We start from the raw sequence: 27,342 nt of genomic DNA, 5'->3' as shown, positions 1-27,342 counted from the left end.
AAACTATCGCAAGGACAGAAAACCAAACACCACATGTTCTCACTCATAGGTGGGAACTGAGCAATGAGAACACTTGGACACGGGAATGGGAGCATCACACACTGGGGCCTATTGTGGGGAGGGAGTAGGGAAGAGGGATAGCATTAGGAGATATACCTAATGTAAATGACGAGTTAATGGGTGCGGCACACCAACATGGCACATGTATACATATGTAACAAACCTGCACGTTGTGCACATGTACCCTATAACTTAAAGTATAATAATAATATAAATTTTAAAAAAGAAAAAAAGATAAAAAAGAATTGCTGTATCAAATGGTAGTTCTATTTTTCGTTCTTTGCGAAATCTCCATACTGTTTTCCATAGAGGTGGTACTAATTTTCCCACCAACAGTGTGTAAGTGTTCCATTTTCTCTGCATCCTCGTCAACATCTGTTATTTTTTGTCTTTTTGATAATAGCTATTCTGACTAGAGTAAGATGGTATCTCATTGTGGTTTTCATTTGCATTTCTCTGATGATTAGTGATGTTGATCCATTTTTATATCTTCTTTTGAAAATTGTCTATTTGTGTCTTTTGCCCACTTTTAACGGAGTTATTTATTCTCTTTGTTGTTTGAATTCCTTGTAGATTCTGAATGTAAGTTTTTTTGTCAGATGCATACTTTGCAAATATTTTATTTTACTGAGAAGAGTTCTTTGTGGATTATTTTTCAAAGTTGTCAGATATACCTACTGAAGTGATAATTTAATTGGAAAGTCTAACCCTCATGAGACCTGAGTGCTCTGTTTCTTAAAGTGTGGTTCCAAGCCCACCTCCATCATAATCAGCTGGGGAGTTAACATTGCAGATTGCCTAGGGACTTACTCTAGGCTGGTTAAGTCAGATTTTCTGGGAGTGTGACTCAGGTATTTGTATGTATGTATGTAGGATGTATGTATGTATTTATTTATTTTGAGATGGAGTTTTGCTCTTATTGTCCAGGCTGGAGTGCAATGGCTCAATCTCAGCTCACAGCAACTTCCGCCTCCCAGGTTCAAGCGATCCTCCTGCCTCAGTCTCCTGAGTAGCTGGAATTACAGGCACCTGCCACCACGCCTGGCTAATTTTTGTATTTTTAGTAGAGGTGGGGTTTCTCCATGTTGGTCAGGCTGATTTCAAACTCTTGACCTCAGTTGATCCTCCCACCTTGGCCTCCCAAAGTGCTGAGATTACAGGTGTGAGCCACTGTGCCCGGCCAGGTATTTGTATTTCTAACAAATATCCAAGGTACACTACAGTTTGAGAATCACTCTTCTACTGAGTTGGTAGAAACAAGAATTTCTATCATATTTTAGTCAAGTAATTTACATTCTTTGACTGAAATAGATTTGATTTTTTTTTTTTTAAACTTTAAGGAGTACAGATGTAGCCCGAGTTAAGTAAACATAATACATGAAAATATAGACAAACTCCCGGGTGAGATTTTAAGTTAAGATGACTGATATTTAAACATATATGCCTGAACTTAGAAGAACAAATAATCTTGTTCCTTTTAATGCAGTCACTCAAAGGACCTCCTCATGTGGTTTCTCTCCAAGGCCTTAAATTCTACCCATATATTAGTGGGCAATTTCAATGACCTTTTTTTGATATTTCCTTTCAGAGTTTTTCAGAACCTTGTTGACCAAACCACGATACCAATTTGATTACTTTTTTCTCCTCCTCCTTCTTCTTCTTTTTAAACACAAATGATACTATTTATTATGTTTATCACTGTTATCACAAGTCCTAGCTCCAAAAATCCTGTGTTTCTAAAAATCATATGTACTCTTAAAAGATAAAAAGGCATTGAGGATATTAAAAAACATTAAAAATGCCAAGACAGGAGTTCAGAGCGTATTTGAAGCAATGAAGTAAATTTCAGTATAGCACTTTAAGGTGTTTACTTGGAAGAAGATGACATAAATTCTGAGAATTGGTAGATACAGGTATACTTCTTAGATACGTAATTCATAAATCTCTGGGATATCAGTATCTTACACTCAGCACTTGTCACACACTAGTTTGTATGCTATGCCTGGTTCTAAAAGACATTATTTAGTAATAGAAATAAAGGATCTCATCATTTAACCCCTTTACTGGTCCCTATTATACAAGATGTTTTGTTAAATAATCGGCTGATTATTAAGACCTAACTGGTAAATGCAGCAGATAGAGCATACTTTCCTGTACTCCAAGGAGTTCTGACTTTACTAAGAAGCTTAGAGTACTTTAGGAAGGGAATTATCTTTATCCAAATGCAGGTCATTTCCCTAACTGTTAGGGTCAAGGTGGGGGTGGGGGAGATGTCCCCACTCACTTTCTTTCAGAACTCTTTTCTGACTTGGTTTTGGGTGCTGCCAGCTGCTAGCAGCTGTCACCAACTAATTCTGCCTACCCTGAAACTTTGGGGATATTGGATTCTAAAGTCAATATTTAAGACATAGAACTATCATTAGTGCAGTTTTTTTTGGGAAAATGTGGAATATAATAATAATTTCCAGTGTTTTCATGTAAAAATGCATCCCAAATTTCTAAGAGCACACTTAACAGTAAGATTGAGGCCTGCCTGGTTACAATAGATGCGTTAGAATAGTAATGTTTATTTTTGGGTAAGGCCACATTGGTGACCTGATTAATAGGCTGAAATAGATTGGAAAGATATAAATATCTACAATAATAGGACATTTAAATTTTCATTTCTCTAAATGCCAGGAAATTACAAATTAAATTGTGACATGAGGAGATGGAAGCTGACAGTTCCTTAAAGAAACATTTCCTAAGAGTGTATATATCTAAAGCATCCTTCAGGAATTAATTCTGTTTGAGTTGGTACATATGTGATATAGCTGAAGGCGAGAGGATCAGCTTCTGTGATTCTGTTCAGGTCTCTGAATACAGAATATTTATATACCCATAACCACTCACACTTATTGTTAGGAAATCAATTTGATTTGGATAATTTTTAAAAAATTAATAAAACTAATCACATTTCTTTCCAGATATACACAAGACAGAGTTGTTTAAACAATAAAGTGGATTTGTAGAGACTCTGTTTTGTCTGGGAGTTATTTAAAACAATGCAGTTTTTTCATTCAGCAATATAGATTTACTTAATCTTGAGCCCAAAATGGATAGCCTCCTTTGGGAATATGTCTGGTTTATAGCTGTAGAGACAACATGACTTTTTAAACTCTCTTGGGTCACTGAGGAAATAGTTGACTAGGTGTGGGAAGTAAGGATTCTAAATTCTACATTTAGCAAGTAAAAGATGATGGAATTTATAAGTTAAACATATTAAAATGTTTATGTAGTAATTATTACAGTTGATTACTAAAATTAAATAGCTTAATATCAATTCTTGAGAACATAAATTCTTATAAATACTTACTAGGGGCCTAAGAGATTATAGAGTTGAGCTTTTAGTTTAGCAAGTTTCTCTGAAAATCAGTTTTTTTTTTTTTTTTGAGACGGAGTCTCGCTCTGTCGCCCAGGCTGGAGTGCAGTGGCCGGATCTCAGCTCACTGCAAGCTCCGCCTCCCGGGTTTACGCCATTCTCCTGCCTCAGCCTCCCGAGCAGCTGGGACTACAGGCGCCCGCCACCTCGCCCGGCTAGTTTTTTCTATTTTTTCAGTAGAGACGGGGTTTCACCGTGTTCGCCAGGATGGTCTCGATCTCCTGACCTCGTGATCCGCCCGTCTCGGCCTCCCAAAGTGCTGGGATTACAGGCTTGAGCCACCGCGCCCGGCTGAAAATCAGTTTTTTAAAAATATGATTGTTCAAATGTTAAGAAGTGTTAGGATTGAGGTTAAAGAATAAAAAGTTGGCCAGGCCCTGTGGCTCACGCCTGTAATCCCAGCACTTTCGGAGCCGGAGGCGGGTGGATCACAAGGTCAGGAGATCGAGACCATGCTGGTCAACATGGTGAAACCCCGGCTCTACTAAAAATACAAAAATTAGCTGGACATGGTGGCGCATGCCTGTAATCTTAGCTACTCGGGAGGCTAAGGCAGGAGAATCACTTGAACTGGGCAGTCGGAGGTTGCGGTGAGCCGGGATTGTGCCCCTGCACTCCAGCCTGGCAACAGAGCGAGATTCTGTCTCTAAATAAATAAATAAATAAATAAAATAAATAAATAAAAATAAAAAGTTATTTGGAGCACTATGGTTAAATTACAGAATATGATAATAAGTACAATTACAAAAAGTGACTTAATAGTTGATGTTATTTTAAAATTTTATTAGTTTCTCTGAAAGAATATGCCTATTTTGCTGAGACTTGTGACCACTTTATTCTTTATTTGTTTTTGTTTTTGAGACGGAGTCTTGCTCTGCCACCCAGGTTAGACTGCAGTGGCGCGATCTCAGCTCACTGCCAGCTCCACCACCCAGGTTCACACCATTCTCCTGCCTCAGTCTCCCGAGTAGCTGGGACTACAGGCGCCTGCCACCATGCCCTGCTAATTTTTTGTATTTTTAGTAGAGACGGGGTTTCACTGTGTTAGCCAGGATGGTCTCGATCTCTTGACCTCGTGATCCACCCACCTCGGCCTCCCAAAGTGCTGGGATTACAGGCATGAGCCACCGCGCCTGGCCGACCACTTTATTCTTTAACTTCCTTTTGTAGGAGTTATTACAACAGCAGCAATGACCCATGATTGTGTCTTTATGAAAATTGGAGTACTTTATTTATTTAGGCATGAAAAGTCCTTAACATGTATAACACTGAAGAAGACCAACATATAGGAACATTAAGATGTAGATACTGAATAGCGAAGTCTTTTCATTTCTGGCATGATCATAGGTCCCTGCATTTTATAGGTTGATCAGTGAAAGGAAGGCCAAGATAGCTAGGTTTTTAGTAACACTGGTTAAGAGCCCATAACACAGAAGGTGTAAATTGGGTCACTTAACTGTTAACAGCATTGCAGTGACTTCACAATCTGATACTCAAAAGTAGTATTGGTTAAAATAATAGAAATGTTAAAGAGTTATTTTCTGTCTATGTCTCAATTGCCTTTTAATCCCATTTTCTTGTTATAACAGGTATGCATACATGTTTTATGTATTAGAAATGAAGTACTTATATATTTTAAGGTCAGCAAAAACACGCTAGGTTCAGATGTGTTTCTGCATACTCTTGGAAACAGTAACTGTGGTTTCATCCATTACTATTTCAAACAAGTTTAATGACTGGATGTAATTCCTACAGGTATAGATTTCTAAAGCACAGTATACACTTTAAGAACTCATTGGAGAAATTTGCGTGAACTTTCATTCTACTCTGATTTAAAGGTTATAGGCAAATTTGAAAAATTTTGAAATTGCTTTATTTTTCAGTGAAAATTTGTTCACGCAAAGAGTAATGTAGGGCTTTTTTTTTTTTTTTGCTATAGAATTTTATCAATTACTCATCCCGTATTATTTAGTACTTAATATCTTATGCATATTAAGTACTAAATAATACGGGATGAGTAATTGATAAAATTGTGCAGGGTTGGGAAACTCTTGCTTCCTGGAAATTTTTGGCTCTAAAGACTTATCCTCACATTCAGTGTCCACATTATTCAGTCTTGGTTCTACATTTCACCCATAAAATTTTCTGGAAAAATATCCACACATATTTAAATAAAATAGTTGTCTACTTATATGCTTTTCAGAGGAATTATAAATGCAGAAATCTCATAAGCAATGTGATGTTGAAAACAGTGAAATAACAATATTATAGGGAATAAATCATATTATTTTTGAGTACTAAAAGGAAAGAAAATTGTTTCCATGTGCTTTAAAGGAATTTGAATTTAGTTTCCAGAATTTGGATTTCAATAAAGTACTTTTGAACCTTTTTCTATTATTAGAATCTTAGTGACATTATCCTCATGAGGTTTGATTTGATTTTAATAGCAAAATACATTTCTGTATGCTTATCGAATAATTCTACTATTAAAATACTGCTATGTGTGCAATATTAAACATATCATTACCATAGTTGATACATGATAGAATGAGTCCGGTCTTCAGATCTTCATTAAATAATGGTATTAAGATTCTCTGCATTCCATGGGGGAACCACAGTGTGTCTGGTGTAAAACGTTTTGGATAGTCTTTGTGTCTAGTTTGAATTGCTTTTGTTCATAAAATTCTGCTATGTAGAGTTATTTCTGAATATCTCATCAGTTGAGATAAACCACAAGTACCTGAAGTGAAATGGATGTCTGCGCAATCTCAAGAAATCTGCAGGTTCAGAAATATGGGATCACTGAAGAGCAAAATCAGTTAATCTTTAAAATAAAATGTAATGAACCAATAAAAGAACCACAGTTCAATGGCTGACATCATACTAAATGTCTTCCAGAAAACAGAGATTTTTCTCATAGTGTGTTTTTTGGATGAATTTTTCCCTTATAGAATATACAAAGACTTGATTGAGAACTCAAAGCAATTGGTGGCTCTGATATGGGTTTATTGCCTCTATTAGATTAGAAGTAAGACTATAAGTGACAGATGGTATCTTCTAGCCTGCTTTCTGATTAGAAAACAAATAATACTTACGGGTTTTCCTTCTCGTTATTGAACACAGATACAAATAAAAATGACTTATTTTTCAGAAAATTATAATAGTATAGAGATAAAAAGTATACAACTATTTTTATTTTAACATGGATTTCTGTTTAGTAGGATAACAAAAGAAGTTTCTTTTTCAGAAGTTAAATTGGCACTTGGTAATTTTATATTGTCATATAGAAGGTGATCTCAAGAAGAAACTAACATTATAGCTATAACTTGGCCACAGGAAGTAATAGCTTTTTCCTTCAGGCATTAGTCAACAAAGTCATAGGAGGCTGCTTGTACTAGGATGTATAATTTCCTCTTGAGTTTATGGAAAATAATAGACAGGAATTATGGAAAATAATGGTGTGGCTATAGGAGGGGTTAAAAAAAAAGTAACAAACTCATGCCCAGCTTTGTTTCTTTTGTGGGGGGTGACACAGGGAGTGGGAGTGTGGTAGGCAGGGTGGGATTGAGGAGGTGAGAGCCGGAGGAAGAAGCAGGGAACATAGGGTGGAGACTAAAAGTAAAAACTGATATTTAAAAGGATTATTTGTTCTCAGTCTTTCTTTGTACCTTAAAAAAAAAAAAAGACTCATTCTCTGTGTGACTATTGGCAGGAACTGCCTCAGAATACCAGGTCCTGAGAAACAAGAAACAGTCTGAAGCAGTGGAGAGTACACTGGACTAGAAACTTAGTCATGTGTAAAGTCAGTGTCTTCCACGGCCTCAATTTTATCACCTGTAAAATAATGAGTTTATAGATTATCTGCACAGTTCCTTCTAGTTTTATTTTATTGTGATTTGGTAATTTAATAAATAAAGCCTTCTGGATTTACTGACTTGCTTTTATGCTTGCAGAATTCCAACTGAGGATTATAGAGAACCTTCCCAGGGAAAGTTTATACTAACTCATTAATATTAACTTAAATGGGTTTGCTCTAATGCCTAGAAATTTAAAAGTGGCTGATCAGATTCTCCCTATAACTAGTTTGACATCATTGAAACCTCTCATTACACATTTTAAGTCCAGAAAACAGAAGTTTTGTGAGCCATCAAGAGTCTTGTGGAGGTATTCTAACTACGAACCTATTTTGGCAGCAAATTTTATAAAGGAGAAAGAATTATCACTTTAATTCTAAACGCAAATCTATTTTAGATTTGAGTTCAGTGTAATCTCATTAGATAAAAAACTCTCATGAGAATGGCGGCTGAAGATTTGGTTAGAGGGCTTACATATTCAGGGACATGTGATGTGTTCAAAGGGTGAATTTTATGTTTTTTGAAGTGAAGAGGATGCAAATTAGTGATATATAATATTAGATGCAAACCAATAAGTGTTCAAAAGCAGTTCATTGGGTGAGAATATTTACCCAACATATTCCTGAAGTTAGGAGACTCATGTGGTTTTTGGCATAGGAGCTGAGAGAGTATATACTGCAGTATGTGAACAAGGACATGGCAGAATGACAAATTATATCAAAATCTGAGATGGGTGGAGACACATCTAAACAGAGGATGGATTGTCTTGGGTTTGGGCAGAGTTTAAAACTTTCATGGGACTTCTCTTTTTAAGCTGCCATGGAGAGTAAGTTTAGTTCAAAAGCCAAAAAAAAAAAAAAAAAAAAAAAAAGCAGCAATTGATTCTGCAGAATTTTAGTATTTAGTAACACTTTCCATTAATGGTACATTAATAAGTCATGTCTCCTAATGTACAAAGTCTTGTGAACCTTCCAAATTGTATCTTGTCAAACGTAACAAACCATATTACAGGATTCATCTGAAAGGTGAGTGTTCATTTTCACCATTACTGGCAACTAAGAAATGATTTTATTATATGACTTGTAGTACTGTCAGTAATGTCTGTGAGTGAGCCAACTTCAGGAAAAACACATATCTCCATAAAAAAGACATGACTATAGAATAGTGCATAAAGGTGTAGCCAGATCGCCTGAGCACAAACCTGGCTCCACCACTTACTAGCTATGGGAATATAGACAGATTACATATGACTTGTATATATAGTCAGCCTCCATTTCTGCGGGTTTATTATCCTTGGTTTCAACTAACTGTGATTTGAAAATATTCAGGGAGGAGAAAAGGATGGTTGTGCCTGTACTGAACATGTACAAACTTTTTTTCCTGTTGTTATTGACTAAACTCTATAGTATAACAGCTACTTACATAGCATTTGCATTGTATTAAGTATTATAAGTAATACCTAATGTGTGTAGTTTATATGCAAAATACCACACCATTTAATATAAGAGACTCAAACATAATCTGCAAAGGATTCCGTGGATTATGGTGTCCTTGGGTGGTCGTGGAACCAATCCCCCACAATTACTGAGAAATGATTATAACTAGATATCTGGCTTGTCAGAGCCTACCTGTAACCAAGGTGAAATACTAAAGACACATTGCATTATACATTTCAAAGCTTCAGTGCTTCTACCTGCTAAATTATTAATAGGTTATTAATTGTATTTCTTTTAGAGTTATTTAGACTTAAAAGACTAATCTACAAAAGAGTTTATAAGTATGTCTGACACGTAGTGTTTAAAAATAATAGCTCTGAGATTATTACTATTATTGTCTGTTTTGTATTTCAAATATATTAATGGTTAGATGGCCAAAGGAATAAACAGAATTTGCTTTAAAATAGGGTCAAAACAAAATAATTAAATATTAAATATAAAATTTAAAATACCTCCAGTAAAATTAATAGAATTATAAAAGTAACAAAATTGTATATCTGCCATCTGAAAAGTTGCAGTTTGGCATCTGAGGTAAAATATTAGCCCATTGGTAAGAGATTGAATTTTAGTGTCAGATTTGTCTATTTCTTAAGTTGTTAGGCATCCCAAAGATAGTATTTGTTAGGCAAACTTGCATTAAAAATTAAGAAAAGAGGTTGGGCGCAGTGGTTTATGCCTGTAATCCCAGCACTTGGGGAGGCCGAGGCGGGTAGATCACCTGAGGTCAGGAGTTCGACACCAGCCTGACCAACATGGAGAAACCCTGTCTCTACTAAAAATACAAAATTAGCTGGGTGTGGTGGTGCATGCCTGCAATCCCAGCTACACAGGAGGCTGAAGCTGGAGAATAGCTTGAACCCGGGAGGCGGAGGTTGCAGTGAGCCGAGATTGCGCCATTGCACTCCAGCCTGGGCAAAAAGAGCGAAACTCTGTCTCAAAAAAAAAAAAAAAAAAAAAATTAAGAAAAGAGAGATTAAGTACTAAACTAAGAAAAATAATTAGGTTTTTAAAAAGAATAATGTAACCTATCGCTCTAAGAATTTCCTTTTTAAAATTCCTAGTACATCTTTTATTTATTCATCGTTCTACAACCAGCTTTGGTTGAATATTGCAGGAAATGTTTTAGTTAGGCAAAGTTTGTCTTTCTACAATCTTCCACTCTGGTTTTTGAGACCTTTCGTTAATATACCCTTCTTTTATTGTGCCCAGTTGTATTAGTTTTCTAGGGCTATTGTAATAAAGTATCATAAACTGTGGCTTAAAATAATAGAAATTTATTCTCTCCCAATTCTTGAGACTCAGAAATCGAGATGTTGGCAGGACCATGCTCCCTCTGAAGCCTCTAGAGGAGGACCCTTCCTTGCCTCTTACAGTTTATGATAGTACCGGGCATTTCTTGGCTTGTGGCAGAAGAACTCCAATCTCTGCCTGTCTTCACATGGCCGTCCTCCTTTTGAGTGTGTCTGAATCTCTTTTTTTTTTTTTTATAAGGACAGCAGCCATATTGGATTAGGACCTACTCTAATCCAGTATGACGTCATATTAATTTGATTATATCTACAAAAACCATTTCCAAATAAGGTCATATACATAGGTATTGTAGGTTAGAACTTGAGCATATCTCTTTGAAGAAACACAATTCAACCAGTAAGCATTTTTACCATGGCAGCCCACTGAGTTTTTCTTTCCTTCCCTCCCTCCCTCCCTTCCTTCCTATCCATCCATTACATAAAATGAACATCTGCTGTGTGCCAGACATTTTCCTAGGCAGTAGGAACACTGGATAAAGCAAAATGAAGTTCCTGACCTCATGCACTTATATTCTATTAGAAGTCAATAGACAAGTGACATGAAACTTATAGAACATCTTTGAGGATAATTTCTACAAAGATCAATAAAACAAGGAAAGGGGATCAAGAGATACGTGGGCGGAGGGGGACGGCATGTGGGTGAGAGGTACATTTCAGACTGGATGGTCAGTGCCAGCTAGCTGCCCTACTACACCTATCTATCTGAACCCAATGTGTTGACTCACACATGTAATGTATTAAAAAGGTCTTTCTAAAAATAATTTTTTAAGGCAGAAGAGGGGTGCTAATATAGATTTGATTTTAGAATGTAGAAAAGATGGCTTTGAGGAGGGTCTCATGCTGTATTCATCCTCCCAATATGTGCTAAGTACTTACTGGGTGCTGGGAGCTATGTTAGGTCAGAGGATGCAATGGTGAGCAAGAAAAGGTGACCTCTGCCCTCGTAGGACTTTCTCTCAAATTCTGATACAACGTGGAAGACATTCTTAGATAACAAAGAACTAGCAGCTGATTGGTATATGGGGAGGAGTTAATTCAGATTTGACTTTACTTACATCTTTCCTCCTGATCTCCAGGCAAAATAGCTGAATATAATCTAATTAGTTGTTTTAAAGACATATTCTACATACTTACATCTTAGTGACTAAAGGTCAGGTATCAAAATTATAGGGAGGTAAGAAAATTTTTGGTGTAAGTGTTGATGGCTGACCTCCAAATAAACTATATTGTTTTCTTTGGATTTAATATGTTCTAGGATGATTTTTACAGAAATATTATGGTGGAAAATATTGTTGTGAGCTACATAGCTCAGATGTGAGTCATGAAAGCTGGTATAAACCAGATTTTATTTGATGATTTGTTTATTGACTTTTAGAATGGAGAATAAAAAGAAATTATGTACTTTCATTTAAGAAAACAAATCTTCATTTTGTGAAGGACAAATCAAAGTTTGCTAAGTAGCTCACCTAAAAAATGACCTAACTTGTTACCCTGATTTCCTGTAGACTGTGTGTATCTGCCAGCTATTGTTTTACTAGGATGAGTGAATCTCTGCCAAAGGATTTAAAAGCTCTTCTAGAACTAGAAAATTCCTTAGTGTACAGAAATAAGATTTGCTGAGATAAATGTTCATCAAAAGGCAATGCATCAAGCTAAGGGAAAAATCTCCAGGCACACAGGCAGATTGTACATTTAGATTTTCTTCTGTATCATGTTAAAAATTATTAAATAAATCTGTTGCTAATCTGGGCACCAGACTAAACCAGAATGAAACCTGTCAAGCTCTGTCTCACTAGCGCTATGCCAGGCGTGGTGAGATCAAAGGGTAACCATGGCTTTCATGGAGCACTTCCTAAGGTCCTTTTGGCATCTTTGACTCAGACTAACATCAGCAGTTCTGATCTCTTCTGCTTTCTTGAAGCACAGTAGATGGTTCCTTACTTCCCTTTTGTTTTATGTTTTGTCTTGCATTGATACTTTTTTCTCCACTCGGTCCTTGTCCAACACAAACAAGTTACATATATTATATATATAAATATATATATATCCAAATGGAGATGTTCAAAGTACTATTGCAGAAAACTAAAAAATATATATTTAAGTAATTTTAAAGCAACGATTCGTGTTTCTAACAAAGTTGGTAATCTAGGACTTTTCTCAGTGTTACTGATTACTATTGTTACTAGTATTTCTTAGTGTTACTATACATGAACAATGTAGATTGACTTGGTGACTACTTCCAGTTTTCCATAGACCACGTATATAAAATACTAATTATAAAGTTAAGGTATAACACTGTCTATACGGCCTCTAAATGTTTTTGGTTCACTGCAGTGGAGCCTCATTTTAATGCTATTGTGTGAAACAACCTAATTGATTTTATGAAGTTTTCAATATGTTTTCTGTTACTTTTTTTATTCGTTTGAGGTTAAATGGTCAAAACGGACCACTTATGAGGCTGAGGACACAGATTTAGTCCCTACGAGCCTGAAGTTTTATTCCCTTTCATAATCACATATCATACTGTCTTTAAAGCACAAATCATTAATCTCACCAATAGATGTCATTGATTACAAGGAGAAATCAGTCAAAAGGCTGAGGATGGGTTGAGGCGAATCTATGATGACTATGGGGGCCTCTACCTTCTGATGTGTGATAGCAGGGTCACGTTCAGAGATGAAGGTGATCATGTGGGGGGCACTATTGTTACTATTTATGTGATAGCATGTGACGTTATAGCTTAGATCTGTTGCATTACTCACCATGAAATATGATGGTAGATTCTTATGTTAGATGAAGCTCATTATCTTTAATTTATTGGGGAAAGACAATATTAAACTTACAATTTGAACAGCTAAGGTTAGGACATTGCATTGTATAATCAGCCACCCTAAAACTTGGTGGTTTCTAATAGCAATAATCATTTAATTTGCTTACAAACCTGCAATTTGGATAGGATTTGACTTTGTTTCGTGTGGCGTCAACTGGGATAGCTCAACTGGGGCTGCAGGATCCATTTCTAAGATGACTCACTTACATAGCTGGTAAGTTGGTGCTGTTAATTGGGAGATTAAATGGGCTGTTGACCAGGGTTCTCAGTTCCTTCCCACATGGTCCTCCCCATTGGGCTGTTTGGGATCCCTCAACAGCATGCAGCTGGTTTCCAAGAACAAGTATCACAAAAAGACAGAAGGTGAAAGCTGCCGGCATCCTAAGGCCCAGAAACTGGTTCAACATCTCTTGTGCCACATTCTGTTAGTCAGTTAGTCACAGAGCCCACTGAGATTTAAGGGGGAGTAATGTGGATCTCATCCTTTAGTGGGAGGAGTGTTACATGCTTTGCAGCTGTCTATAATCTACCACATACATTTCTTATGGTGAGTATTAATTATCTCAGTAAAAATATAGATACTCAGGCACTTCTGTCATCTTAGGTTAGATTCTGCTAGTCATATTCCAAAACAATGGAAGCAAGTCAACAGATACCATGATTTAATAATTAGTATTCTAGAAATCATTCTAGCTTTTTTAGTCTTTTTCTGTTTCTAATGACATACTGATGCATGAATCCGTTGACTTGAAGTCATCCCCACGTCTGGGCAGAAACAGGACACCCTGTCAGTGGTCTCCAAATATTATAGGTTACACATCTCTATTATTACTTGTAAAAAGCAAATATTTCTCCTATATATGTGGTAAAGAACAAGTAGGGACCTATGTCACTAATTCTTATGCGTTCTTACTTGTAAGAAGAATACTTACTGCAGCAGAAGACAGATAATTCCTTGCCTTCATTCCTGTTACTGATTTTTTTGGAGCATGTACCATACATGTACCACAGTACTACTATTTTATTTACTTTATACAATAATTAGAAATTTTAAAGGCAAAAGATAAAAAATTTAAGAACTTGTAATTTTATCCTTATGTGTATCTCATTTTAGGGAACTCACAGGTACTACTTTTCCCCCTTCCTTGGCTTCCCACTTTCCTCCACAGTCATTTGTGGTAGATAGTCTATAAACAGTTGGTTCTCTTCTGACATGGCATACTGTCTTCATATCATGAAATGGAGTTTAATTTCCCTCTCCTTTAATCTGAGCTTGCCTTGATTTCTTAACCAATAAAGTGTGGCAGAAGTGATGTTATGCACTAACTTCTATGAAGGCTTTCAGCCTCCCAATAGGCCTTTTAGAATGCTTGCTTTTGGAGGGCTCCCTTTTGGAACTCAACCTCTATATTGTAACAATGCCAAGCCACATAGACAGTCTGTATGTAGGTGGTTTGGTTGTCAGGTCAGCTGGACACTTAGCTAATAGCCAGCATTAGCTGCTGGCCAGGTGCGTGAGCCATCTTGGATGCCCAGCCCAGGTAAGGCTTCAGATGACTTAAATCTTAGCCATCATCTGTAACCATATCAGAGAACTACCCAGATGAGACTACACAAACATAGGATAATAATAAATTATTCCTTTAAATCACTAAGTTTATAGGTGGTTTGCTATGAGCAATGAATAACCAGATCATCATTCCTCTGCATTCTATGTAATTGGTCTTCCAATTATTAATGCCTTTCTATGAGTCAAGACTAGAGAATTATTTAAAATATTAAAATAACATATTGTTTTATAGATGAGGAAACTGAGACTCAGAGTTAGTCACTCCAAGGGCAATCAGGAAATACAGGGCCGGGAATTCAAAATACAGGTCTTATGACTGTGAAAGCCCACATTCTTTCTCCTGCTATAGCATTCTTCAGGTCGAGACATTGTGAAATAATATTAGACATTGGTCAGCATGGTTGCCTGGAATTCTGAATAGACCATAGCAGATGGAAGCTCCAGTTGGATCTTTGGGTTCCTTAGGGTTTGGAAAGAGGTTAAGCAAACAACCATATTAGAAACGTATTTGGCAGGGGCAAAGGATCTCCAGCAATGGAATGTCTCTAAAATCCTTCATAGGCACCCTGCTAATGAAAGAACTTTTCTTTCTCTTAACATCTTTAATTTTTTTTATTTTTTAAGTATTTTTTCTGGATATCTTCCAGGTTCATAGAATGGGATGCCCACTGATGACAATGCCAGGTAATTTAAGTAAGAACATCTTGCTCCCCATACCTCTTCTCCCTCATTATCACTCCCCATCTCTTAATGTCATTCGGAAGGCTCAGAATGAACAGCTAGCAAACAGGATGGGAGACGATCAGAAAGGAAAAGTGTCAGTGTCACTCATGCCCTTCCTAAGTGGGCGGATCACGAGGTGAGGAGATCGAGACCATCCTGGCTAACACGGTGAAACCCCGTCTCTACTAAAATATACAAAAAATTAGCCGGGCGAGATGGCGGGCGCCTGTAGTCCCAGCTACTCGGGAGGCTGAGGCGAGAGAATGGCGTAAACCCGGGAGGCGGAGCTTGCAGTGAGCTGAGATCCGGCCACTGCACTCCAGCCTGGGCGACAGAGCGAGACTCCGTCTCAAAAAAAAAAAAAAAAAAAAACCTTTTTGTATTTTTTAATTGTTATATACACACACACACACACACACTCACACAACATATATATATGTATTAAAACATTTTCTTTTTTCTTTTCAACTTTTAGGTTCATATGCAGTGCAGGTTTGTTACATTGGTAGATGGTGTGTCACGGGGATTTGGTGTGAACATAATTGTGTCACCTATATAATAAGCATAGTACCCAATATGTACTTTTTCAGTCCTCATCCACCCTCCTCTCATCGTTCACTCTCAAGTAGGCCCCAGTGTCTGTGGTTCCCTTCTTTGTGCCCATGTGTACTCAATGTTTAGCTCCCACTTATAATTGAGAACATACGGTATTTGGTTTTCTGTTCCTGTGTTGACTCGCTTAGGGTAATGGCCTCCAGCAACATCCGTGTTGCTGCAAAGGGAATAATTTTATTCTTTTTTATGGCTGTGTAGGATTCCATGGTGTATATATACCACATTTGCTTTATCCATTCCCAGGTGGAAGGCTTTATCCAGGAATAGGGGGAACAGCTGAAACGTGGAGTGATGTTGGCATCACTTAATTATAGCAGGAGACTGACTTTCTGGAGGTCAGACTGAGACTGTATTTTGCAACCTAAAGAAAATATAGGCATTTTGTTACCTAAGAGTTATCAAAAAGGTCACGATTGTATGATTTTTGAGCCATGGTAGGGGAAGAACTTGTCCCACTGTGTACATGCTAAAAATGGCGGGAGGCAAAATAAGACTACATTGCAATTTTGTCTGTTGGAATATGCTGGCTCAACTTGCCTGCCAGTATCTTGTAAGGTATCTTACAGGTAGACTGCATTCTGCAGTATTTTGTAAGGTGGGCAGAAACCTAACAGAGTGACTATTTTGAACTTAGACCATTATCTCTTTTGGATAAGAAGTGAATTTTAAAATTTTAAGTAGAAGAGGAGAAACACTCAGAGGTTTTACACAATTTTATTAAAATTGTGAAAATTTCAATCTAAAACATTACAGTTATTCAATATAAAATGGAGTTTTCTGACAACCATATTATGTGACGCAATTTGTTTTGATACTAGTAGGAGCCTTTTACCTCTTAGTGATTTTTTTTTGAGGCTTATCTCCTTTATGTTGCACGCTCCCGTTTCCCTTCCCAAATTGGTTCATCACAGAACTATAATGAATAACAAGAACCATATACTGTATTTTAATGTTTACTTTTTTTTTTTGAGATGAAGTTTCGCTCTGTTGCCCAGTCTGGAGTGCAGTGGTGCTAATTTGGCTCACTGCAACCTCTGCCTTCCGGGTTCAAGTGATTCTCCTGCCTCAGCCTCTGGAGTAGCTGGGACTACAGGCACCTACCATCACACCGGGCTAATATTTGTATTTTTAGTAGATGGGTTTTCATCATGTTGGCCAGGCTGGTCTTGAATTTCTGACCTCAAGTTATCCGCCCAGCCCAGCCTCCCAAAGTGCTGAGATTACAGGCGTGAGCCACCTCTCCCAGCTTAAGGTTTACTCTTGAGAGCAAGTGTTTCCACTGAAAACAGAAGATACAGTAGTAAAGAGTGGGGACATCATATACTCCTTTCTGTGAGATATATACATTATGTAGAAATGCTCATAGTCTGTATTACAAAGATAATAATTATTTACTGAAGGTTTCTGAAAATAAAGTGAGGGAAATTTTATTAATGTTGTTACTAATAACATGTTCATGTTCAATTCTGTTTTATGGATCTCACAAATATTCCCAAAGATACTAAACTTTATGGCTATGTGTCTGGAAAGAAATAGAGTTTATTGGTTAATCTTTTTTGTTTTTTTTTTTTTTTTTTTTTTTTTTTGAGACGGAGTCTCGCTGTGTCACCCAGGCTGGAGTGCAGTGGCCGGACCTCAGCTCACTGCAAGCTCCGCCTCCCGGGTTTACACCATTCTCCTGCCTCAGCCTCCCGAGTAGCTGGGACTACAGGCGCCCGCCACCACGCCCGGCTAGTTTTTTTTTTTTGTATTTTTTAGTAGAGACGGGGTTTCACTGTGTTAGCCAGGATGGTCTCGATCTCCTGACCTCGTGATCCGCCCGTCTTGGCCTCCCAAAGTGCTGGGATTACAGGCTTGAGCCACCGCGCCCGGCCCTTTTTTGTTTTATTTTACGTTTTAATGTTGCCTATATTTTTATTGAGAGAAGCCCTCATTGATTTGGATGATATTTCATCTCTGAAGGAGTTCACTGGGTTATTCAGACATATATGATCATATTAGCAACTCTCATTTTTTTCTGGTATTATCTCCTATCTAGTTGTTTGGAATAAAACTGAAATCTTTACCATTCAGCATTGGTAGCTAATCACAGCTACCAATCTAATCACAGCATATGTGATTAGTTTCACCTGCTTTTGGAAATAGAACTAGATACTAGCTTATTCTGAATATGTACAGAGCAGTGTTCACCTTAACCCATTGTTTTGTTGCCATTCTTTGTTGCATGTAACTCTCACCTAGGCTGTTAAATTTACTTGAAAATATTAATGGAAGGCCATCTTGCTTTACCAATATATCTAGTGGAAGAGGACCTACAAAAGAAACGCCCCTCATTCTTTGTCATGTAAATGGAAGAAATATTCAGTGAATATAATGAAAAGCACAATAATAAAACATTTCATTCAATTAACTACTGTTTATTATGTACTCCCTATTTTCTCAGCACAGTGCTAAAAGCAGGAGGTAGATAAGTGTTAAGAAGTAGTCTGGTTTATGTTTCTGAGTGTAAGTGAGAATAGAGAAAATGCAGTGGAAAATGATCCTCTTCAGGGCACTTTGTATTCTATGTAAGATGGTTCTGTCACATGCTACTGCTCTCTGTAGCTTAGTATTAAAATAATTCAGCTTGGTAAGATATAGGAAAGCTGTGTGGACTCATATACATGTGTGCCTCCTCTCTAAAATGGAAACAAAATCATTTATTTGAGTTATCACTTTCCTTCGTAATCTGGTTCTTTGTAGTTTCTTCACTGAAGCTAATAATCTTTTTTATAAAACAGTATATTAAAATTTAAAAAAAATCTGAAATCACTATGTAGATAAAATTGTGAGAAAAATTCCTGTTTTTAAACTATCTAAATGAGATCTAATAATTTGTTGTTTTCATTTTATTAACTAGTATCTTCTTTCTTGGAAAAAAAATTTTCCCTGCAGCGTTCACATTCTGAAGTGCAGAGTGAGGTGGAGCCTGCATCCTTAGGGTGTGGAACAGTGTCTGCTAAAAAGAGACTCCTCAGTGTATGTTTGTTAAATGGATGAGTGAATGTGGATGGAAAGAATATGATAAATGACTTCTTTATTTTTGGTGTGCTGGATTGCTTGGATTCAGAAGCATGAGAGCTACCTCGTAGATGGAACTCACTCCTTAAGTCAAAGTAGTTTTGCCCAGACTGATGCATAGTAGAAAACAAAAGACTCATTTCAGAGTTGTTAATTATATTTTAGCTGTTCCTGTGCTGTGATTTTCATATTGCATGCTGTGTTGGAATTAGCAGAGGGTATACAGAATGGGTATATATGCATGTCTCTTTCTATAATGCTCTGTTAAACTGCAGGACAACCTAGTTTATGATCACTGGGAAAAATGCTGATTACATTGAGCCTACTTTAGAAAGACTAGAAGAGCTCTTTCAATGATTTTGGAAAAAGTTTAAGAGTGTCTTGGCAACCATTTTCAAAGTATCACATTGAGAAGCAATTCTTTAATAGAGTATACTTTATTGCTAGCACTGTGTAGGTAGGATTGACTTATAAAACATAACTTTAAGTATTTGGTGTATTATAAATTGAATGTTTACTTTCTTTTGTTTCTGACTTTTCAGCATCCTAAATATTTTTTAATGATCAATTACAAGTATGGTCAGTAGTCACTAAGTTGTAAATAGAATTTGGACACATTTTGAATTATGGGGAAATGTGTAGTGCTTATTTCAAAACAATAGTTAACTTGTCATTTCTGTTTTCTTTAACACTTATCTAAACAGAGAAGCAATGTTTTCTTGCTAACATTGGCTTAAGGGAAAACCATGCACTAGAAAATTAGCATTTTGAGAAATTTCAATGAAATGTGACATTCAACACCTGAGCTATATCTTAAGTGTTTTGTCAGTGATAGAAACCTCAGGGACAAGCCATCAGGAGTGAGAAGAGAACTGTATTGAAGACCTCAGTGATCCTCTTGCAAATCATTCCAGCTCTGATATTACTTTACATCACTGTAACTATGCTCCAGGAAGACTGCCAAGATGTTAAAACTCCCCCGCCCCCACATCACCCACAGCTAATTGATGATCTGATATGGGATGCTTTGACTCAGCTGTATCACATATACACACAGTGAGGTACAGAGGCAGCTGGCACACTCCTCGTTTCTTTGTTTGGCAACTTTCTAAAACAGCATGGGGTGTGCAGAAACATTTGGCACTTCACCTAAAAGCGAAGAAATCTGTTAGTAACCCCAGCACAAGGTAAATAGGAAGTTAAGCAGAGTCATTAAAGTGTTGGATATTAGGGTAAGGACTGTAATTTATGAGTCAGATTCATACAATTTTGGCTGTTGAATTTACATCCGTAGTTCTTATTTCTAAATTCTCTGCTGAAGCTATGTACCTAAAGCAGATTTCTGTATGTAATGAAGGAATGCCAACTAAAAGATCTTCCTTTGGTTGAGTTGGAGACCAGACTCAGCTGACTGGTTGGGTCCTCAGAGGTCGCTGATGTATTACAGCAGACAGTAGACGTGAGGGAGTTGTCAGACTGCCACCAGGGCTTTCTTTTTCCCACTCATCCCCGCCCTGGTTCTTGCCAAATCTGCTTTGCATTTGAAGTTGACTGAAATGGGTTTCACTGTTAACCTGTCAACTGAAACCCCTGTGATTTAGAGAGCTTTTTATTCATTTCAGTTGTTGCAAGACATTGAAGTAAAAAATCTGGATTCTTTTAGAGCACTGAAGATGGCCAAATAGAGCAGCATCTGGACTTACCCCTAATTAATTGAAAAGTGTTGTCAGGTGCGAGAGATGAGACTTTTGTTAGAAAGGTGGTCCTTCAGTACCAAAAGTTTGTTGTGGGTAATGACCTCTCTAGGGCTGTTCAGCAAATCCCTGGAAAACATTATAAAGAATTATACCACCTTGGATTTAAGGTGGATTTATTCTTCCTAAGAGCACAAAATGCTTTCATATATAGGTTATTTCATTTATCTTCATAACATCAGCACGAAATAGTTTGTGGCAGGTATAATTATCCCATTTTTATGGAGAGAGAAGATAGGGTGCCAGGGGAAACCTGAGAGCCACAGAATGTTTATGTTTTATAGTGTTTTTCTCTCTGAATAGATAAAAATACTTTATAAATATCAGAATCTGTCTTTAGTATATGAGAAAGCTATTTGTTGCGGCTAAGTTGTGTACAGTAGAAGGATAACCATTTTGTGCCATAAGGTAATGTTAGAGAAAAGCCGTAAGTTGCTGTCTATTAATCTTATATATTAAGTGTGTTTTGGTGAATTATAAGGATTGTAAATGAAAAAGATTTTTTCTGAAAAATGAATTAAGATAATCTTGTTCTTGGTCCCTAAAAACTGGGAATTTAGCTTGCCCGGGAGTATGAAACAGAACCAGATGTTGCTTTCCAGGGCAGAAAGCAGCCTGACATGAGCACTTGGGTCATGGAATCTGGGGGTTAGGTCAATCTTAAAGCATTGTTATTATATTACATCAGAGACACTGTGAAGAAAAATGATGTAAAATTATGGAAAGGGAATTGGACTCTTTGGAAAAAAGGTGTCTGGCAAATTTAGTATGTTGTCAAGAGCCCCTGAATTATATTTCAGGAAAGTGTTAGGTGAAACTTTATTAGATAGGATACAGATTTTTCTGAGGTAACGGAGAGTCTAAAAATACAATGACAATCAAGATAGAAGTTTATATCCTTCTTGTAAGTCTGGGTAAGTGATCAGGGGTGGCCTGGAAGCTTGACAGTATCAGGAACCCGGGATCCTAATGTCTTCTGTATTTGATCTGAGGCTTTCATTTTATTGCCTAAGATGACTGTTTTTATTTTCCAATCTGTGGGGACTTTGAAAGAGGCAGTGGGAAACCTGCTCTTTACTTTTGAGTGCACAAACCAGAAGTCCTATCTGTCAATCTGTCCACAATCCATTGGCCAAAATTAGTCCCATGTCCACATCCAACTTCAGGGAGGCTGGGAAACGTAGTCTTTAGCTAGGCAGCCATATGCCCAACTAAAATGTGAAGGGCTAATTACTGAAGCAAGCAAGAAAGAATGGATATTGAAACACTAGCATTCTCCAGCACAGAAACAAATTGTGGAAAATATTTAATCTATTTTAAGATATATATCAACTCTATGATTGTTTTAGAGCTCAGTGTTATTCAGCGTGCTTTCTGGATAATATTGCAGATGAATGCATGTTCTCTAACTGATTTTCCTTATTTCAGTGGAGACGCGTGATGTAGCTGAACCATTAGGATAATGAATTATGTATTTCTTATAAGGGCAAAGATAAGTTCAACACTTTTTGCCACGCTCCTTAATATTTTATATTGGAACAATCACACTGTGGTAACACACACACTAAGCTAGTAAAGTTTTGTGGAAGCACTGACAATTTACTTGTCTACTCTATATTTCAAAATCACATTTATCAGTCACGGTAGAATCAGAACTGCCATTTAGCTGCAAGACAGAGTAATGAAAAAAATTCCCACTGGGAATTTTCCCAGAGTACTAAGAATAATTTTTAGGGTCCCAGGTGTGTATTTTCCATTTTTTTGTCTTTTATTTGGTAGATATTGTAACACCTTTAACAGGAAGTTTCTTTCAAATACCTTAAAAAATGTTTTCATTTACAGGACAGACAGTATCAAATATCTTCCTGCTTGCTGTTGTTGAAACAAAGTAGTCATGCTGTGTCTGTAAGCAGATCGTTTCTGTAAAACAAAAGTTCCTTATGGTTTCTCTTTCTTTAAATAGCATAATTGGTCATTTAATCTTAATGTAATATTTAAATTATTATCTGAATACACTATTGCTGGTGGTAGTTGTTTTTGTTTTGTTAATAACTGTTACTGTATTTTGCTTTTCTAGTTGTAATAAAAGAATGTGCCTATTATATAGGCCATTTTTTCCTAGTTATTCCTAAGCCATGGGTGGGGGTGGAAAGAGCTTTCTGGTTGTGGCATTTTGCTGATTCCTTCACACAATGTCTTTCAGAATTATTATCTCAAATTATAATGCAAAACTGATAACCTATATAAAAATGTCAAATTCCAAGTTGGAGTAATCCAGCCACTTTGGGATCCTTTAGGATAAAATATTTTCCTTTGAAATTTTAAATATTATTAATACAGGTATATAGTTTAAAAAATCATGATGATTATGGTAAAAGAGCGTTTTTCTACCCCACCTTCCCTCCACCCTCAATTTCTATTTTATAGAAGCAACAACTTGAAATCATTTAGCTGCTGTTATTTACTGTTATTTGCTGTTATTTGCTGTTATTTAGTTGCTGTTATTTACCTTCCTATTTCTAATAATAAGCTTGCAGGACTACTTTTTTATTTTAAAAAGTGTGTATTGTAAGTTTTCCATTGATAACTAGCTTTTATAGATGAAGATTTTATTCTGTTATTTCTGTAGCTGCTCCACTCAAAACACACATGGATCTTCCCCTACCCTTTCAGTCTAGCTGTAATCATAGAACAATATGGCCCAACTGTGACAACTTTCTATTTAATCACAATAAAATATACACTAATTATTTGATTTTATTATGATTAAGTAGAAATTTGTCACAGTTGGGCTGTATTGTTCTATGATTAAATTTTTCCCTTGGAATTAAACATTGCTTTACTTTTATTTATATTCTTACTTTTCTATGCATGCTTTACTATTTATTTCATCTTAAGATACTCTGCTAAAGCTATCAAATTCATCACTATGGTAAAATCAGACAACCTGTAGGATTCTTTTTGTTTTCTTGCTGGCATCCTGCGGGAGTTCTCAGTTCTCCCTCTGGACTAGTGGTCTCTGGCCTGAGAAATTGCTTTCCTGAAGCTTCCCTCAGCATCATCCTGTGAATTCCTTTTGTTTCCCGTTTCTCTTTCCTGGGTCCCATGTCTTCTTCTTTGGGGGCGGCTCTGGGTTTGGTGGACTCCATCAGATCTTAATTACCGGGAAAGGGCAGATGAGAGGTAAAGTTTTTGAGAACTTTCATTTCCCAAAATGTCTTTGTTTGGTTGATATATCTGATTTTTCGTCTAGTTAGTAAATAATTGTACTTTGGAAATCATTCTAGTTTTAAAATTTGAAGGTATGTCTCGTCTTGTCTTCTGCTTTCCATTATTATAGTTGAGAATTCTGATGCCATCCTGATTGTCCCTCATATGTGTCCTGTTTTTCTATCTGTAATTTTGTGAAGCTTCCTTTAACTACAGTTTTCTGATATTTCAGTATGATACGGTTTTGTGTGAGTCTTTATTTAGTCATGAAGGTGGGACCTGGGGCCAGGGACTTTTCCATCTACACCATCCTCTAGTTCTAGGACTTTTGGGGGAAGAAGGTATTATTTCTTTGATTTTTTTTACACCACTTTACTGCTATTATTCATTCTCATTCTCTCTTTTCTCCTGCTTCTCTCTTTATCCCCCATGGCTGCCTCTCTAACATATCCATATATCTGTACAGATGTAGATATCTCTCTTGCCACTTATCTTATCTCTATAAGATATAGATGTCTATGTATGTACAAAAGTATTATATCTCCATATAGCTAGATATCGCTATAGATACAGGTATATGCACATATATAAAATATAGATATGTATCTGTAGATAGATGGATCAGTTGATCAATAGATAATCTATTTTGTATCTTATGGCACAAAATGGTTAATATCCTTCTACTGTACACAACTTACCCACAACAAATCTGTATTTCATAAATATTTTTCCCAGTTTGTGGCTTGTCCCTTCATTCTCTTAACAATGTCTTTTGTGAATACTGACAAACGAATTTACTTACTATTTTATGAAGTCCAAGTTTTTAATTTTTTCTTTTATGGATAGTGTTTTTGGTTTTGTATCTCAAAATTCATGACCAAGTCCAAGATCACATGGATTTTCTCCTGTGTTATTTTCTAGGAGTTTTATAGTGTTGTGTTTTACATTTAGGTCAGTTATCCATTTTGAGTTAGACTTTGTGAAAGGTGTAACGTCTGTGTTTGGATTCTTTTTTTTTTTTTTGCATATGGATATCCAGTCATACCAGCACTATTTGTTGAAAAAATATTCTCCATTGAGTTGCCATTGCTCCTTTGTCAGTGATCAATTGGCTATATTTGTGTGGGCCTGTTTCTAGGCTATTTTCCTTTGGCCTGTTTGTCTATTCTTTTGCCAGTACCACATTGTCTTGATAACTCTGGCTATGTAGTAAGTTTTGAAGTCGGGTAGTATCAGTCCTCTGATTTTGTTCTTCATTATTGTGTTGACTATTCTAGGTCTTTGGCCCTTTCATCTAAACTTCAGAATTATTTTGTCAGTATTCACAAAATAACTTGCTGGGAAGTTGATTGGGATTGCACTGAACCTATAGATCAAGTTGAGAAGAACTGACTTCTTAAGGATATTGAGTTTTCTGTCCAGGAGCATGAAATATCTCTCCATTTATTTGGTTCTTTGATGTCTTTCACCAGAGTTTGGTAGCTTCTCTGGTATAGACTTTTTATATATTTTATCAGATTTGTACCTTTCTTTTTAATTTGTGGTAACATAAGTGGTTTTTATTTTTAATTTCAAATTCTAATTGTTCGTTGCTGGTATACAAGAAAGCAGTTGACATTGCATATTAACTTCATGTCCTGCGACCTTGCCATAATTGCTTATTAGTTCCAAGAGTTTTTGTTGATTTTTCAGATTTTCTATGTTAACAGTTTTGTCATCTGTGGAAAAGACAGTTGTAAGTTTTTCTTCCTAGTCTATATGCCTCTTTCCTTGTCTTATTGTATTAAGCAGGGTTTCCAGTGATATTGAATAGAAGTGGTGAGAAGGGACATTCTTGCCTTGCCCCTGAGTTTAGAGAAAGAGCTTCTTAATTTCTCACCATTAAGTGTGATGTTAATGGTTTGTTGTTTGTAGGTGTTTTTCTCTGGTTGAGAAAGTTATCCTCTATTCTTAGTTAGCTGTGTATTTTTACAATGAATAGGTGTTAGATTTTGTCAAATATTGTTTCTGCATCTATTTATATGACTGTATTACTTTTCTTTCTTAGCCTGTTGATGTGTGGTGGATTTCATTAATTGATTTTTAAATGTCGAATTGGTCTTTTATACCTGGCATAAATCCCACTTGGTTGTGGTATATAATTCTTGTAATATATTATTGGATTAGATTTTCTATTAAATTCTATTCTTTATCATAAATTACTGGACCAAGTGCATACCAACAGAAAAGATAGCTTTCTTCATATTTTCGTAGCAGTCTTGTGTTAAGTTAGCACTGAACACAGATAGGATTTGGGAACTGATTGAATGTGGTTAGTGAGGAAGATAAGATTATTGAAAATGACATTGATGTATTGAGACTTGTTGAGAATATCAGTGAAGAAAGGACAGGAGGGAAATAAATATTCCAAAATATAAGTTGATTTTTGTGGTTCTAGTGATATGGGTAGGAGATATATATATATATATATATGTCAAGTAACCTAATACGCAGGAAACAAATTTAGGATAGAGGGTTTTGGGAATCATGTGTACATGACAGTGAGGGCTGAAGCTGTACAAGTGAATGAGATTATTGGGGAGAGATGAAAAAGAGATGAAAGATCTGAAAAAGACCTTAAGGCATACTTACACATAGAGAAATAAGAACCAACAAAGGAGACTTGGAAGATTCATGTTAGGAGAGGCCGGGTGCGGTGGCTCACGCCTTGTAATGCCAGCACTTTGGGAGGCCAGGGTGGGTGGATCACTTGAGCCCAAGAGTTGGAGACCAGCCTGGCCAACCTGGCAAAACCCCGTCTCTACTAAAAATATGAAAAATTAGCTGGGCATGGTGGTGCACACATGCAGTCCCAGCTAGGCTGAGACAGGAGAATTGCTTGAACCCAGAGGGCAGAGGTTGCAGTGAACCAAGATTGTGCCATTGCACTCCAGCCTGGGTGACAGAGGGAGACCCTGTCTCTAAAAAACCCACAAAAGATACATGTTAGGAGAGAACCAAATTGATACCATATCAGAAATAAAAGAAAGAAAAATTGAAAAGATGGAAAAAAAGCAAAGAGCTGTGGATTTGATGACTCAAAGTTCTTTAATAGAATTGCCAGAATGCATGAGGTAAAATGGAAGTGGAGCAATGATTGTAGACTATGCTTTCAGAAATGCTGGCAGTGAAAAGCAGTTAACTCCCAGGCATGGCAAGATTCAAGGAGGTGTCTCACCGGCAGTGAGGCTTGAGCAAGTCTTTCTTCCATCATCGAAGAAAGACTTCGATGATGGAAGATGGAAAGTGAATAATAGAAGGAAGTTACCATTTCATTTATTGCTGCCTGAAAATAAGCCAATGTGTGATTGGTTACTTAACGATTTAGCTGCCTCTTACAAAGCTTCATACTTTAATATAGAAGGTCTGTGTCAGTTAGTTTAAGCTAGATTACTCTGTG

At 36.6% G+C, this 27,342-nt stretch overlaps 1 protein-coding gene across 7 annotated transcripts in view; it reads left to right on the top strand.

The window, feature by feature from the left end:
* Nucleotides 1-14,436: 14,436 nt before the first annotated feature.
* The window catches only part of COL25A1 (collagen type XXV alpha 1 chain), a 452,942-nt gene continuing 440,036 nt past the window's right edge, over nucleotides 14,437-27,342 (top strand). For all 7 annotated transcript variants that reach the window (XM_033214966.1, XM_033214965.1, XM_033214964.1 and 4 more), the window contains exon 1: nucleotides 14,437-14,512. In XM_033214966.1, coding sequence (XP_033070857.1) covers nucleotides 14,500-14,512 — 13 coding nt within the window. In that variant the 5' untranslated portion in view covers nucleotides 14,437-14,499. The remainder of the gene's footprint in view (nucleotides 14,513-27,342) is intronic.

The sequence above is a fragment of the Trachypithecus francoisi genome, unplaced genomic scaffold (genome assembly GCF_009764315.1).
Source record: "Trachypithecus francoisi isolate TF-2019V2 unplaced genomic scaffold, Tfra_2.0 Lachesis_group1, whole genome shotgun sequence".
NCBI lineage: Eukaryota > Metazoa > Chordata > Mammalia > Primates > Cercopithecidae > Trachypithecus > Trachypithecus francoisi.
The sequence above is the reverse complement of the archived record's forward strand: the minus strand, read 5'-3'. Positions and strand labels throughout refer to the sequence as shown.